This window comes from Scyliorhinus torazame, chromosome 3, assembly GCF_047496885.1.
Source record: "Scyliorhinus torazame isolate Kashiwa2021f chromosome 3, sScyTor2.1, whole genome shotgun sequence".
Taxonomy (NCBI): Eukaryota; Metazoa; Chordata; class Chondrichthyes; order Carcharhiniformes; family Scyliorhinidae; genus Scyliorhinus; species Scyliorhinus torazame.
Genome location: NC_092709.1, coordinates 334,363,938 through 334,381,128, shown reverse-complemented (window position 1 = coordinate 334,381,128; position 17,191 = coordinate 334,363,938). Strand labels below are relative to the sequence as shown.

The window sequence follows — 17,191 nt, the reverse complement described above, 5'->3', positions numbered from 1 at the left end:
CTTGTTGCATCCATCTTATAATCTTGTGGTCACCCAGTTAGATGAACTATTTTTCAAAGTCTGGTTTCGCTGCAAGGATGTTGAGAGGCGGGGAATACTTCAATTACAATGTAAAGTCCAGCAAATACGTTGGTGTTTTCTTTTTAAATGTAATCAGTTTTATAAAAGTGAAATGTTCCACTTGTTTCTGATGGTATGAAATCCTTTGTCTAAAATTTATGCAAATGCAAAAACAAATTAACTTGCACTTTTAAAGGTATTTAGTATGATATAATATCACAATGCTCCACAGAGGTGAAAACAGATGTTGGATGATATCAGTTAGATAGATATAAAATGAGCAGTCTTAACCCAGTTCTTGCAGCAGTGGACTGCCCCAATTCAGGAATAAATTGACAGTCTCCCACACACCCTTGGTGAGAAAGGAAAAACGTTGCATTTGGCATGGTAGCACAGTAGTTAGCACTGTTGCTTCACAGAACCAGGTACGATTCCCGCTTGGGTCACTGTCTGTGCGGAGTCTGCACGTTCTTCCTATGTCTGCGTGAGTTTCCCCCGGATGCTCCGGTTTCTTCCCACAAGTCCCGAAAGACGTGCTGTTAGGTGAATTGGACATTCTGAATTCTCCCTCAGTGTACCGGAATGTGACGACTAGGGGATTTTCACAATAACTTCATTGCAGTGTTAATGTAAGCCTACTTGTGATAATAAAGATTATTATTATTATTCGGTGCTCTTCCAAGGTTTGCCCAAAGGAACACTGGTGGGGCAGTGAAGAAGGATCATTGTTCTCCATCTAGCCTTACCCCAAATAGAAAGTGCACTATTTCCCAGCTCTATCCTTCCTCAACTTCACATAACAAGATAATCAACCTCTCTGCTGTTAATCTGGATAGAAAATCATAGGAAATGTGAGCAATATGCTACAGACCAACTGAATATACCTGCTTTGGAATAATGTAAAAATGTATTTGTTTATTCATGTATGCTGATTAAATTCCACAATCTCTTTTTTTTAAACTGTTGAGAAAACAACAAGCACAAACCATAGAATCACAGAATAGATGCAGCACAGAAGGAGGTCATTTGGCCCACCATGTCTGCACCAGCTTTCCAAACAAACATCGTGTCTTGTGTAATTCCCCTGCCTTTTCCCCCATACCACTGCACATTGTTTCTATTCAAATCATCATATGTTTCTATTCAAATCAACATCTAGTGCCCTCTTGAATGACTCGATTGAACCTGCCTCCACCACACTTCCAGTCAGTGGAACCCACTTGTGTGAAAAAGTTATTTCTCACATCACATTTTCTTCTTTTGCAAATTACTTTAAATCTGTGCCCTCTCGTTCTTGATTCCTTTATGAGTGGGAACAGTTTCTCCCTGTCGACTCTGTCCAGCCCCCTCACGATTTTGAACATCTCTATCAAGTCTCCTCTTAGCCGCCTCCTCTCTAAGGAGAACAGTCCCAACCTCTCCAATCTATCCTCATAACTGAAGTTTCTCATCCCTGGAACCATTCTTGGAATCCTCTTCTGCATTCATTCCAATGCACTCGCATCCTTCCCAATGTGGCACCTAGAACAGTACACAATATGTCAGCTGAGATCTAATTAGTGTCTGGTATAAGTTCAGCATAACCTCCTTGCTCTTGTAATCTATGCCCCTGTAAATAAAACCCAAAATACTAAATGCCACCTTCAATCGTCTACTCACGTATACACCCAGGTTCCTCTGCTCCTGCACACTTTTAAGAATTGTACCACTTATCAATTGAAATATACCTGTTCCCAATGATCAACGTGGTGAGAGTTGGACATCCTGACTGGATGAAGTGTACCGGCTGAAGTTAGCTGAAGGGACATCTGAACAAGGAAACAAGGACAAGCAACATCTGAGAGGGGGACATGTGTTAGCATTTCAGGTGCAACCTTTCATTGGGAGTCTGCTGAACCTGAAATTTTAACAATTAAATGGTCTGCATGCAGAGTATTTCCAGTACTTTCTTTCACCCCCTTTTCACTTCAAGCTAAAATCATGAAGTGAGCCCACAATTAATGTAATTCTTGGGGGAAAAAACTCATAATCTGTTGTTCCTGCCAGTTGCTGCCTACATTGTATCCAAAGCTTTTTAATTTATTTATTGGTGAGAGGACAGTGATATCTCATTATCCTTATAAAATCTGCTTGTAGATAATGAAGATGAAACATGGTGTCTGAAGAATTATCTGAGTTATTCTGCTCTGAAGCTGGCTGATGTTGTCCGCTATGAATTGTTGGAACTGATGCAAAGGATTGAGCTGCCTGTGTCACCAGCGAACTTCGGAATGGAGGAAAATGTGCTTAACATAAAGAAAGCTCTGATCTCCGGCTACTTCCTTAAGGTACGTGATCATGTTGTACCTTTGCAACTCCCCCAAAGCTTGGCATCCAGTCAGGATCTTGTGTGGACTATACATAGTTCCTATTAATTTAGCTATGTTGCATGTCCGTTCTTGTCAAATTTCCCTTGGAATAAACTCTTGTCATATGTGGTTGCATTATTACCAGTGGAATGTTTGACGAACATGCCATGGTGATGCTCCTCTCCCAGGTGTGTGATACAGAAGCCCCCAAATTCTTTGCCACATGTTTTAGCTATTAGCTTAATTATTTTCCATAGAAATGGAAATGTCCAACTTGCCCAACTGTATGGTTGGAAGGCACAGCTATCTGTGTCAAGTGTTATATTTGGATCAAAAACACGTAGTCAGACTGAGTGTAAAACCATATGATGAAGAAAAGATTGAAAAACCCACAGATGGTGCAACGTTTAAGAATTAAAATACCTACATATTTTTGTCAGTCTTTAAATTCAATATTCAACTAACACTGTCACAATTCAGATTAATTAACCTTTGTTAGGAATTGAAAGTAATCATTTAAAAAATAAATAAACTGATCAGTATCAGCAAGCAAAAGATATTTCCAGCATACCCTTAATGAAAATTGAAATGTGAATAGCTGCTGTCACTTGTAAGTATGACTGATTAAAGCTGATAAATCAAGTATTTAGTCTTAACTCCATCAATGAGCTACATCTAAACCTATTCCAGCAAGCTTTTCCCTGATAGCTGCATCCATGTAGATAGTTTGGCACTAGTTGAAATCGTATTGCAGGTCTTCAGAAATTATTTTCCACAAACTCTATTTTAAAAAAATGACAGTTTCCCTTTCTTCCTTGATGAGATGCGGGTGCCTCTGGGAAGGCCAGCATTTGTTGCCCATCCCTAATTTCACTTGAGACAGCAGTGAGCCGCCGCGCGTTGACAGCTGAGTGGCATGCTGGACCAGTGGTTTTCAAACTTTTTTTCCGGGGACCCATTTTTACAAGCGACCCACGTCGGCCAACCTTCGCGACCCACCACTTTTTCTTAACTTTAATTCAAGAGGTGAGCCTGCTTGGTTCTCATGATCTCACTCCAATCAGGTTCTCAGGAGGAGAGCGTGGATTTCGTACCTCAGTTGGTAAACTCTGAGTAGGTCCCCTGTTGACTGATCATTCCAGTAACTCTTCAGGTGGGTGAAGTGCACCATCATTGGGATTGACTGGTCACTGTTTTGATTCAATGCTTTAATGGAATCTAAAAGGTCAGCAAAAAACTTATAGCCACCTTTCAATACACAGAGGGCAACGATGTGATGATTTCCCATTGCCAAACGTTCAGTTCTGTCCATGATTAAACCATGAGGAATATAGACTCTCTGCGGATCATTACAGTAATGTTTAGGGATGCAAAACAGATTGAGGTCATAAATTACTGCGGATGCAGGAATCCAAAATGAAAGAGAAAATGCTGGCAAATCTCAGCACGTCTGGCAGCATCTGTAGGGAGAGAAAAGAGCCGAACGTTAAGAGTCCAATGACAAAGCTTTGACAAAGAGTCATTGGACTCGAAATTTTAGCTCTTTTCTCTCCCTACAGATGCTGCCAGACCTGCTGAGATTTGCCAGCATTTTCTCTTTCAGACCGAGTTCATAGCCTTGTTCATCATTGGTGATCACCATGCAGTCAGCTGCCGCCATGCCGCAATTGCACTTTGACCCCGGATTCAGGTCCCAACACTCCCAGGCTGAATTCGCATTGATGAGCGGACCTGCATGCGCAGTGCACCTGCATTTTTTTAGCTGGTCGCGGCCGCCATTTTCAAAGCCGCTCGCACCCGGCACTGTTATAAGCTCCACGGGTCAGGACTCCCATTTTCAAAGTGTGCTAGACCATTTCAGAGGGCATTTAGGAGTCAGTCACATTGCTGTGGGTCTGGAAGCACATGTTCACCAGACTAGGTAAGACGGCAGGTTTCCTTCCCTGAGGCACATTCGTACACTAGATTGTTGTTTTATAATAATCCGATAGGTCACAGTCGCTATTATTCCAGATTTATTTAATTAGCTTGATCATTAGTTCAGGCCTCTAACTTACTAGACGAGTAACATAATCGCAATTCTACATTTCCCATTGATGCGTGTCAGTTATTTATGATGCATGTAAAAAAAATCTTTAAAATGGTATCCTACAAGGTGAGGCTTTGTCTTATTCCTATGCATTGGGAAGTATTTAATTCAATGGTAAATTAAATGAGCACTTTTAATTTAACTAATTAATCACACTTATTTATTCTTCCCCTTCGACTCCCTTTCCCCTGTAACCCCTTTCCCTTTTGGGAAACAACAAACCCGGTTTCTAGGTCGCAAGAGACGTGGATGGCTCTGGGAATTACCTGATGCTAAATCATAAGCATGTGGCTCACTTGCATCCTTTATCGTGTTATATCACCAGGAAGCCTCGGCCCCGGCCTCCTTCCTGGGTCCTCTATCACGAGTTTACCATTTTCCAAGACAACTGCATCAGCGTTGTCTCTGAGATTCATCCTGAAATGTAAGACTGCTACTAAATGATCCCTATCTTCGGCACTAATGTGTACATTGCAGTGTTAATGTAAGCCTACTTGTGACACCAATAAATATTATTATTATGATTCCTCCAGATTTAAATTAATTTTAGAGCGAGTGACTCACTGCAGTGATTAGAATTTTTCAGTGTTATCATTGAACTGACTCATCAGTTTTTCCGATTGCTTTCACATCTCAGCTGGTCTGTTCAGATCTCAATCTTTACCTAGTTTACTGGTTCCAAACAAAACGCTTAACATTTAATTAATCATGACGTTCGCTGACTGGTGTGCTGTTATAATAATCTTTATTAGGGCCACAAGTAGGCTTACATCACACTGCAGTGAAGTTACTGTAAATATCCTCTAGTCACCACACTACGGCGCCTGTTCGGGTACACAGAGGGAGAATTCAGAATGTCCAATTCACCTAACAAGCACGCCTTTCGGGACTTGTGGGAGGAAACCAGAGCACCCGAAGGAAACCCACGCAGACACGGGGAGAACATGCAGATTCCACACAGAAACCCAAGCTGGGAATCGAACCTGGGACCCTGGTGCTGTGAAGCAACAGTGCTTATCACTGCTACCGTGCCGCCCTGTTTTAGTGTAAGATTTCAGTGTGCTGTTTACTTCTGAACTCAAGTCACTAATCTAACCAGAAACAGGAACAATCGGTTAACAGATCTGTGCAACACCACATTTAGCACAATATCCAATATCATGTCCAGCTGTTTCATACGCTTCAGCCAATTCCAAAGGTTTCAGCTTTTGCCCCCACTCCCAAGCTTCTTTGGCAGTCTTTTATATGAAACTTTGTCAGAGTTTTACAAGTGTAGGTAGGTCACATCATAGGGTTTTCCAAAGTTCACTTGGGTATCACTTCCTGAAAAACGGTCAAGGAGTTGGTTAGGCAGGATCTTCCCCCTTCTGAATCTGTATTGGTGACTATTTACAACTAGTCTTCTCCTCCGTACTCTTGGTTTCGGAGTCTGTTTTGTTTTAAAATCTCCTTTAAAATGTTTGTCACTGGGCTTGTTTCCATTGCTGTACCCAGATCCTTCTGAATTATTATTTTACTGAAGTATGATTTCCAGACATCGACCCTAAAATTGCTTTTTATTCGTCTGAATCTATGAGCACCCCCTCCCTGAAATCCTCTTGATCTTTGCAGCAGACTTCAGCTGACAAAGATTTGTATTCCAATTTACCATAAGATCACAAGACATAGGAGCAGAATTAGGCCACTCGGCCCATCGAGTCTGCTCCGCCATTCAATCAATTATTTTTCTCATTCCCATTCTCCTGCCTTCTCCTCATAATCCCTGATCCCCTTATTAATCAGGAACCTATCTATCTCAGTCTTAAAGACAGTCAATGATCTGGCCTCCACAGCCTTTTGCGGCAAAGTGTTCCACAGATTCACCACCCTCTGGCGGAAGAAATTCCTCCTCATCTCTGTTTTAAAGGATCGTCCCTTTAGTCTGAGATGGTGTCCTCTGGTTCTAGTTTCTCCTACAAGTGGAAACATCCTCTCCATGTCCACTCAATCCAGGCCTCGCAGTATCCTGTAAGTTTCAATAAGATCCCCCCTCGTCCTTCTAAACTCCAACGAGTATAGACCCAGAGTCCTCAACCGTTCCGCATACGACAAGTTCTTCATTCCAGGAATCATTCTTGTTAACCTCCTTTGGACCCTTTCCAAGGTCAGCACATCCTTCCTTAGATACGGGGCCCAAAACTGCTCACAATACTCCAAATGGGGTCTGACCAGAGACTTATACAGCTTCAGAAGTACTTCCCTGGTCTTGTATTCTAGCCCTCTTGACATGAATGCTAACATTGCATTTGCCTTCTTAACTGCATGTTAATCTTAAGAGAATTGTGAACAAGGACTCCCAAGTCCCTTTGTGCTTCTGATTTCCTCAGCATTTCCCCATTTAGAAAATAGTCTATGCCTAAATTCCTCCTTCCAAAGTGCATAACCTCAAACTTTTCCACATTGTATTTCATTTGCCACTTCATTGCCCACTTTCCTAGCTTGTCCAAATCCTTCCACAGTCCCCTTGCTTCCGCAATACTACCTGTCCCTCTACAGATCTTTGTACCATCTGCAAACTTAGCAACAGTGCCTTCAGTTCCTTCTTCCAGATCATTAATGTATATTGTGGCCAGTTGTGGTCCCAGCACAGACCCCTGAGCACACCACAAGTCACCGGCTGCCATCCTGAAAAAGACCCCTTTATCCCCAATCTCTGCCTTCTGCCAGTCAGCCAATCCTCTATCCATGCCAGGATCTTTTGCTTAAAACCATGGACTTTTAACTTATTTAACAGTCTCCTATGCGGCACCTTGTCAAAGGCCTTCTGGAAATCTAAATAAATCGCATCCACTGGTTCTCCTTTGTCTAACTTCCTTGTTACCTCCTCAAAGAATTCTTAACAGATTTGTCAGACACGACCTCCCTTTGACAAAGCCGTGCTGACTCAGTCCTATTTTACCATGCACTTCCAAGTACTTCGCGATCTCTTTAATAACAGATTCTAAAATCTTACCAATGACCGAAGTCAGGCTAACCGATCTATAATTTCCCATCTTCTGCCTCCCTCCCTTCTTCAACAGTGGTGTTACATTAGCCTCTTTCCAGTCCTCTGGGACCCTTCCTGCCTCCAGTGATTTCTGAAAGATCACCACCAATGCCTCCACAATCTCCTCAGACATCTCTTTTAGGACCCTGGTGTGTAGTATCCGGTCCAGGTGACTTATCCACCTTCAGACCTTTCAGTTTCCCCAGAACCTTCTCCTTAGTAATGGTCACTGCATTCACCTCTGCCCCCAGGTTCTCCTGGAGCTCTGGCATCCCACTGGTGTCTTCCACTGTCATACCTGTAATATTTTTTTTATTACTTTTTCCTCATAGAATATAAAATGTATTCATAAAATATAATGTAAATTGATGTACTGGGGATTTATTGAATTATCACATTTATTTTTGCCTTCCTGGTGCTGCTATGTCAAAGAAATGGAATTTAAAATTTAAGAAAGACTGGGCAGGTAATTGGTAAATATGTGTGTGAGGTGGGGCATTTTGGTAGAAGAGACATGGGGGTCACATACACCTTGGAAAACGTGTCTAAATAGGATAGAGGGATCAGGGATGCAGACACACAAACCTCAAAATAGCAATGTCGGTCAATGCCATTTTTTTCAAACAAGAAAAAACAAAGAAGACTGGCTAATTTCTAGAGAGTAGAATTGAAAAGCCACGAAGTTACGTTAAACTTATATAGAGCCTTGGTTAAACCACATTTGGAATGCTCAACAGTTCTGAATTGCATATTATGGGAAGGGAATAGTGGTACTGAAGGTGCAAAGAAGGATCAGAAAGTATACCAGAACCAGGAGCACGCAGGGAGCGGGAAAAACCTGTTGAATTAAATTGCATCTATTTCAATGCAAGAGGGCTGACGAATGAGGCTGATGAACTCAGGGCAAGGATAGGTATGTGGGACTGGGATATTATAGCCATAACTGAAACATGGCTAAGGGAGGGCAAGACGGCAGCTTAATGTTCCAGGGTACAGGTGCTTTCGGCCAACAGGTGGAGTAAATAGAGGAGGGGGAGTTGCATTTTTGATTAAGGGGAGCATCACGGCAGTAGTCCAAGATGAAATAACCAAGGGATCATCCAGTGAGGCTTTGTGGGTGGAACTAAGAAATAAGCAGGGGATGGTGACCTTATTGGGGTTGTACAATAGGCCCCCAAATAGTCAATGAGAATTAGAAGAGTAAATATGTAGGGAGATTGGAGAGACTTTCAGGAGTAATAGGGTTGTCATAGTAGGGGATTTTACTTTTCCTAACATAGACTGGGACTGCCATAGTGTTAAGGGCTTAAATGGGTGTAATTTGTTAAGTATGTTCAGGAAAGTTTCCTCGGGGAGTATGTGGAGGGTCCTACTCGGAAAGCGCAAAACCTGACCTACTCATGAGATAGCTTTGGCTGAGAGGATTAAGGTGAATCAAAAGGGATTCTTTAAGTATATTAAAGGATAAAGAATAACTAGAGAGAGAATAGGACTCCTCAAGGACCTAAGTGGATACGTGTGGAACCGCAGAAGGGCGAGGTTCTCAATGAATATTTCTCCTCTTTGTTTACTCTGGACAAAGACATGAAGATTTGGGAACCTGGGAAGTGGCGGTATATTGGGGACACTTCACATTACAGTAGAGGGGGTGATGGACGTATTAAAATGTATGAAGGTGGATAAATCCCTTGGCCTTGATCAGGTATATCCAAGAACACTGCGTGAGACTAGAGAAGAAATTGCGGGAGCCTTGGTTGAGATATTTGTATCGTCGTTAGACGCGAGTGAGGTACCAGAAGACTGGAGGGTAGCAAATGTTATGCCCTTATTTAAGAAGGGCTGCAAAGAAAAACCTGAGAATTATAGACCGGTCAGCCTAATATCTGTGGTGTGTAAGTTACTAGAGAGGATTCTGAGGGATAAGATACACAGGCATTTGGAAAGATGGAGTTTGATTAGGAGTAGTCAGTATGGCTTTGTGCATGGGAGATCATGCCTTACAAATTTGTTAGAGTTCTTTGATAAAGTGACCGGGAAGGTTGATGAGGGCAGAGTAGTAGACGTAGTCTACATGGACTTCATTAAGGCTTTTGATAAAGTTCCACATAGAAGGCTGCTCTAGAAGGTTAGATTACATGGAATCCAGGGAGAGCTGGCAAATTGGCTGTACAATTGGCTTGATGGTAAGAAGCAGAGGGTAATGGTGGAAGGGTGCTTGTCGGACTGGAGGCCTGTGACTAGTGATGTGTCTTGGGTTAGTACCAGGCCCATTGCTGTTTGTTATCTATAACAACGATTTGGATGAGAATATACAAGGCATGATCAATAAGTTTGCAGATGACACTAAAATAGGTGGTGTATTGTGGACAGTGAGGAAGTTTATCAAAAATTGCAGCAGGATCTTGATCAACTGGGGAAATGGGTCGGGAAATGGCAAATGGAGTTCAATATGGATAAGTGTGAGTGTTGCATTTTGGGAAGTCAAATCAAGGTAGGACTTTCACGGTGAATGGTAAGACCTAGGAAGTATCGTGGAACAGAGGGGCCTTGGAGTTCAGGTGCACGGTACTCTAAAGGTCGAGTCACAGGTAGATAGAGCAGTGAAGGCTTTTGACAAGCTGGCCTTCATCAGTCAGGGCATTGAGTATAGAAGTTGGGAAGTTATGTTGCTATTGTAGACGTTGATGAGACTGCACCTAGAGTATTGTGTTCAGTTTTGGTCGTCTTGCTATAGGAAAGATGTTATTAAACTGGCGAGAGTGAAGAAGAGATTTACAAGGATGTTGCCAGAACTCAAGGGACTGAGTTACAGGGAGAGATTAGACAGGCTAGGACTTTCTTCTTTGGAGCGTAGGAGACGGAGGGGTGATTTTATAGAGGTGTATAAGATCATGAGAGGCATGGATAGGTTAATGTCAGTTTTTTTCCCAGGGTTGGAGAGTTGACAACTAGAGGAAATAGGCTTAAGTTAAGTTAATGGGAATCTGAGGAACAACTTTTTTGTACAGAGGGTGGAATGAGCTGCCGGAGGAAATGGTTGAGGCAGGGACATTGACAACATTTAAAAGACATTTGGACGATACGTGGATGGGAAAGGTTTAGAGGGCTATGGGCCAATTTGATTCTAGTCAGAAGATATGGGTGCTGCTGGCAAGGCCAGCATTTATTATCCTTCCTAATTGCTCTTGAAATGAGTAGCTTGCAACGCTATTTCAGAGGGCAGTTAGGAGTCGGCCACAATTAATTTGAAGCTGTGAATTCTGACATCACCTACTAGATTTAACTTTGTTTTCTTCTTTCCTAGGCTGATTGAGTTTGCGCCGCAATACTACCTGAGCAACCTACCGCCCAGCGAAAGCCGTGACCTGCTCATGAAACTTCGTGAGAAGCTAACTGGTGCAGAAACGCAGCAAGACGAAGAGGCAGAGGAAACTCTGAAAGAAGATGAAGACGCAGAAGAGGTTGAAAATGAGGAGCTCTGCCTACTTCAGTGAATGGGAGGGAAGACAGAATTGGGTGGGCAACGGGACCAGTGACTAACGACAGCTGGTCATTATATCTACTTGTATACAACATCAGAACCAGATCCAAGGTTTGAATAGAATCACCGCTTTCCAGAAGAACCAGGGGAGAAAATAAGAATTTCTTCCTCGGGGGAATTATGATTTGAAAAACACTGCCTGAAAGGATAGAAAAAAACAGCAACTTGCAAAAGGAATTTAGATGTATACTTGAAGAGGAAAAGATTTGGGGAAAGAGCAGAGGTGTGAGACTATTTGGATGGCTTTCGCAAGGAGCTGGGACAATGGGCGCTGAATTACCTTTTTGGCCATATAATTCTTTGATTCTAGTCAGAAGATATTTTGGTTCAGCAGTCAGTGGGTCACTTTCAATGGCAAGGACTACACTACCCTGTATTTGCCCCTATTCTCTTACAAGGTAGAAACTGAAGGGTAATGCAGTGGATTTGGGAAACTGTCCTTTCACATTCTGGAACTCAGCACAGATTGCTTGCTTGTGGAAGTATTACATGGTAATGCGTGCAAGTTGAAATGAGTTGAGCAGTCTGAACCCATTTTCAGTGTGCGCACAGAATTCCCTATAATGATGTGGTTATGTCACTCCAGGAATGGCTGCTGTAGAAATAGTTAAATGCTGTACGGATATAGCAGCAGTTACCATGCTGATATTGGCACTTAGACAAATATTTGGATCCGCATTGAGGCAACTTTACCCTGTGGCTCTCAGTGCTGTACTTATTTCTGCTCAAGTGTATGGTGCTTGCAATGGGAAAGTGCACCATTTCCCCAAATTAGCATCACTCACCATGAGCTCAAAAAGATAAAATAAATTCTTTCGAATAAAAATGGGATTTCAAAATCTTCACACCTCTCCGGAAATTCTCTGAAAAGGATGTCCGATTGTTCCTTGAAAAGGGATAATTCAGGATATGGGAGATTGAGCAATGATCAGATTAGATGGTTGATCATGTGAAAAACACCACAGGTTTGAATTACTTTCTGTGCTATAACACTCCACATCACCATCTTTTGGTGGTGTATCCCTTATTGTGCTATTTGAGGGTTGAATAGTGCAACTAACCATCAAGCCTCATTTCTACCACAAAACGATTTGAGCACACATTTTCTGTGTGTGGATGCCTGTCGCTGGGGGTGCCTCCTGTGTGAGCGGGTGGGCACCCGTATGTTTTCCCGTGTGTGTCTGGATGCTTGTGCATATTTGGAAACTCAAATCAGAAAGGTTAACCCTTGCAGATTGCACAAGAGACGAGTAAAGGTTGGACAAAAGTAACATGGCAATACAATGGTATAATACAATGTTTGTCTTTTTAAAGGTTTAGGCACTACATTGATAATATAGTTACTAGGAATTATATTTCGGGACTATAACTTTCTTCCTTATTTTTATAAAGTTAATAATTGTATTCATTTTCACAGTCACGTGTGCGCACACAACAGTTTTGTTAATGTGAATATCTTGTACCTGTAGAACACCAAGCTGACTGGAATGCTGAGCAAGCTGGGGCCAGTTGTGGTGCAAACGAAGCCAAGTTATAATTTGTGTCTGCTTTCAGGGCCTTAATTCGCTAGCTTCTGAAAATCATTACAAGTGCAATGTCTGGATAAAGCTCAGCTTTAGGACAATGTGAAAATTTCACATCCCAGCTAGTAGGATCCTAGCCCCCTCTCTCGGGGGGTGGGGGGGGTGGCTGTTGAAATACAGATGTGCACGTCATTGCAGGCATCTTTGCTCATGAGAGACATTAGCACATTTATGTATTAGTTACTCTGCCCATGCTAACTCCCCATATCTGCAGTTTTCTGGGGTTGCATTCTGAGAAAGTGACTGATAGTTTGCAGTTTCTCAGCATCTTTCCATCCTTTGCCTTTTCAGTGTATTTTTTTACAATTGCTAATGGGAGAACATTACAGTGCCCAGTTAATTGTAGGATTAAACTATTAATATTATTTTTGTATTATTTCTCCTAGCCGAAACTTCAAATGGAATTTTTGAAAAAAACAAAATTGGGAATCCTGGAATCCAGCCAGTGGTAGCTAACAGCAGAGCTTGTTTTTGTGTTATGTTGTTTCCAGCTTTTAGACTATACACTAAATCACAAATGTGAGTTATTTTTTCCTCCTTCCTTTTTAGTGTGCATCTCTGTACTTTAGGACTCTAGGTTTTTCTCTTTACAGCTGAAATGGGACTTTTGAATGACCTGAAGCACTCATTATCTTCAGGTTGCAAGATGGCACTATGACAAAAGACAGTTTGGGATGAGTAAATTATTGATTGTAAATTGACCAACTCGCTTTGCCTTAGCGGGTAAACACGCCGCCCAGTTGCCATGCAGATTAAAAAGTGCTGTGTTTGATTCGGTGGACTGGTGAGTTAGCTGCTCACAGGCAGCATACCAATTTTTGGTTTTAAAATGAAATGAAAATCACTTGTTGTTACAAGTAGGCTTCAAATGAAGTTGCTGTGAAAAGCCCCTAGTCGCCACATTCCGGTGCCTGTTCGGGGAGGCTGGTACGGGAATTGAACCGTGCTGCTGGCCTGCCTTGGTCTGCTTTCAAAGCCAGCGATTTAGCCCTGTGCTAAACCAGCCTGAGTGCACAAAATTAAGGAGGAGGATAAAATATGAACTGGAATTCCTACCCTTTGTCGCTTTTCAGCGATCTATGTCGAAACAGTAGATATTGGATGGAACAGGACAGGGCTGAGCTCATTGCATGGTGCATAAACAAATGCAGCCCAGGCTCGGGTCTAGAATGGGCTGCTTTGCTGGGAAATTGGAAGGCCATCACATGTGCAATCTGACCCGAGTAGAGGTAGCAACCGCAAAAGAGAAAAGGAGTAAATCAGAGCAAGGACAGCAAACAATTATTCTTAGAAAGTGGCATCTTCAACACTTGGTAGTAATAACAAGATCTAGAGTTTTATCATGGGAAGCTTGAATATTTGTGATTTTGTTTAATTTTATGTTTTTAAAAAGGTCACTATTGTGAGTTTTAACTGGTTTACCTCATCCACAGCAGAGATATTAGCATCTTAAAGTTGAATTACTCAACTCAGCATTTATAATCGGTACGATTAGTAGCTTCAAAAGACATGTTTTGAAGTTGTAGAATTAGGGATGTTCACAATTGGATTTCGAAGCATCATTGGTGTTTTTCGTTTGGTGTGTTTTTTGAACAGGTTCTTAATCATTTCATCTCCTTGAGGGGAAAGTGAGAGATCTGCAACTAATTTACAGGATGGATGGTCTCTTGGGGTACTTTAAAACTGGTGTTGTAATGGTGGTGGAGCCTCAATTACAGGCCCCACTGTAAACTTGCCAGACTCACGGAAGTCATATTTTTGCTGGAATTAGTGATGTTAGCAAATTTGCAATGATATTGCTGCTTTACATGTCAAGGCTTGTGGCAGTGGCAAAACCCCTCTGGCCAGCAGTAAATCAGTGGTCTGTAAACCAGAGGACTTAAGGGGCCTGAAATCCAGACAATAAAGTGCTGTTGCAAATCGCCAAGTGCCAATTCAGGTAGCTTTTTTCCCCCTGATGATCAGAATTTCTTGTAAAAAGTAACTTGGGTAAGGGAAGTGTTAAGGGTGTATTTCAAAGCTGGGTTTCACTTTACCATTAAGGCAAATGCACTGTTTTTATCCTCTGGTAGGGAAAAACTTGCACATTTTCCGGTCAAGAAAATAAATCTTTTAATGTCTTCTGCACGTTGATGTAGATGTAGTAGCTCTCTTTACCAGGAATTTATTTCAGATGATTCTATAGCTATTTGACAGCTGCAGCAATAAATGAATAGGTACATTTATATTGAGCCTCGTGTCCCAGAAATGTCAGGCACTGTGCTTCAAATGCTATGAATCTATTCCTCTAAATTAAGGGATGCTTTAAATGTCTGAGGATTGTTTGTTGAACCTTCCTGGAGTTATTGCCTTGGAGGAAAGTAAACATTTACAGGGAAGTAGCAAATGAATTGGGATGGTATCGTGTAAGGCTGCAATCCTCTATGTAATAATACATGTTTATTATTAAAGTGTTTAAATTGCAAATCACAGAATAGTTGTAGTCAGTAAGATCCATGTATATTTTTTAAAAGCTGTACAAGTCAAACGTAGCCTGGAGGTTGTGTAAAGCTCCAATTCCTTCTCCCAATGAAAGCTTTATAAGTTATATGAAAGGTTAGCACAGTTATTACATTGGCTCTCTGCATATAATTTAAGGTTTGGGGGCTTTGACCTTTCCCTATGTAATTTATTTTCTATACAAGTGCCAATTGCACAGATGATGGCATAATGTTGTGCTACTATTGATTTCAGAGCAAATAGAAAATATAGGTGTTGCTGCTATATTTATTTCTGATTCACTTTCTCCCAATTATCTCAAATACTGGTCTTGTAAGCACAAATTTTAGAAACTTCCTTTGTACTGAGGAAGAAACTTGCTGTAAAATTTAGCCTACTATGAAATTATTGTACTTTTCTGAATGTTAGACAATATTTAAAATATTAAGAACATTTCCTTGGTGTCACCAATGTCAATTTTAATGACTGCAGAGTAAAACAAAAAAGAATCTTGTTTTATTGTATTTTGTTTACAGAGTGCATATTATACTGTAAAATCATTATTACAAACTTGGGTCTGTCTCTGATACTTTGGCTCAATAGCATCGCCCACTCACATCAATTGATCCCATGCTCCCTATCTATCAATGCAAATTCACACTGACCAACATGTTTGATAACATAGCCATGGCTGTAAAAGTGCTGTCACCTTGTAATTAGATATGGGCATTCACTGTCTGAAAGTTGGCGAAGGGGTATGTTCTCCAGCAGCTGTCGTTATTCCTGATACGGAAGAAGATTGTGGTTTCCCGCCCCGGGTCACTGTCCGTGCGGAGTTTGCACGTTCTCCCATGTCTGTGTGGGTCACACCCCTACAACCCAAAAAGATGTGCAGGGTAGGTGGATTGGCCACTCTAAATTGCCCCTTAATTGGAAAAAAAAAATTGAGTACTCTTAAAAAAAATTTTTTAAAGAAGATTGTGGTTGTTCATAAAGCCCCGATCATCATTGCTTGAAACACATTGCTGCAACGATTTGTCTTCACTTCAGCCATGATTCATTGACTATTGCACAAAGTAAAGCTTAATTTGCAGCTCTTTCAATCATCAAGCAGCCTATGACAATTTATACCAGTTACTGTATAATAGTCACATCTGAGCTAATGAGGTCCTGGCAACATTTAAGCATCAACTGTCAATAGTGAGAGGCATTCAGAATAAATATGTTACCATATATTAAAAGTGTAGGACTCACAAATCTGTACCCTGCTGGATGTTGAAGAGCAGATAGATGAGGGTAAGGTAAACTAAAATCGTGTCAAATACCAAGAGCTCAATACTGAGAAGAATAGAGCTGTGCAGGACTGAAACTAAAAAGGAAATTCAGAATGCAAAGAACAGGCCTGAGAATGTTTGAGAAGTAAAGAACAGGGCTGATATATAAGACCAACAAGATAACCCAAGTGATGTGGGCATGGTTCTTAATGAATATTTTGCATCTTGTTTCACAAAAAAGAGGGGACAAAAGCAGGCATTGTAGATAAGGCGGAGTGTGAAATTTGGATGGGAGGAACCTATTGAGAGAAATTGTGAAGGTGTTTAGCATCCTTTAAAGTGAATAATTCTCAGCCCTGCGCGAGAAGTATCCATGGTTGCTAAGGAAAGCAAGGGGAGAAATAGTAGAGGCTCCAAGAATTACTTTCCAATCCTCTCTGACTACAGGTGTGTTGGAGGATTGCTAACTTTGTACCATTATTTAAAAAGGGAGAAAGTAATTTCAATGCCATCAGCTTAACTTCAGTGGTGGGCAAATTATTGGAAAAAATTCTGATACGTTATATATTGTCACTGAGAGGGGTATGGATTTGTTATGGGAAGGTTATGATTAAATACTTTGAGAAGGTAACAATGGTCACTGAGGGTAGGGCATTTCATATACTGTATATATGTTTAAAGGCTTTAAAAAAATGTATTTTTGAAGCTCTCCAGTTTTTACAATTATCGCATCAAAACAAAAGGAAAAAGCCCTAGATAGCAGTGCAAAACAGGTACAGCACATAACAGAAGT

The 17,191-nt window shown here is 41.3% G+C and overlaps 1 protein-coding gene across 1 annotated transcript in view; it reads left to right on the top strand.

Annotated features, from left to right (window-relative positions):
- LOC140409299 (putative pre-mRNA-splicing factor ATP-dependent RNA helicase DHX32) overlaps positions 1–15,694 on the top strand; it is a 133,618-nt gene extending 117,924 nt beyond the window's left edge. Inside the window, exons 11-13 of the mRNA XM_072497680.1 lie at positions 2,197–2,387; positions 4,731–4,921; positions 10,827–15,694. Coding sequence (XP_072353781.1) covers positions 2,197–2,387; positions 4,731–4,921; positions 10,827–11,016 — 572 coding nt within the window. The 3' untranslated portion in view covers positions 11,017–15,694. The remainder of the gene's footprint in view (positions 1–2,196; positions 2,388–4,730; positions 4,922–10,826) is intronic.
- The last annotated feature ends 1,497 nt before the right edge of the window (positions 15,695–17,191 follow it).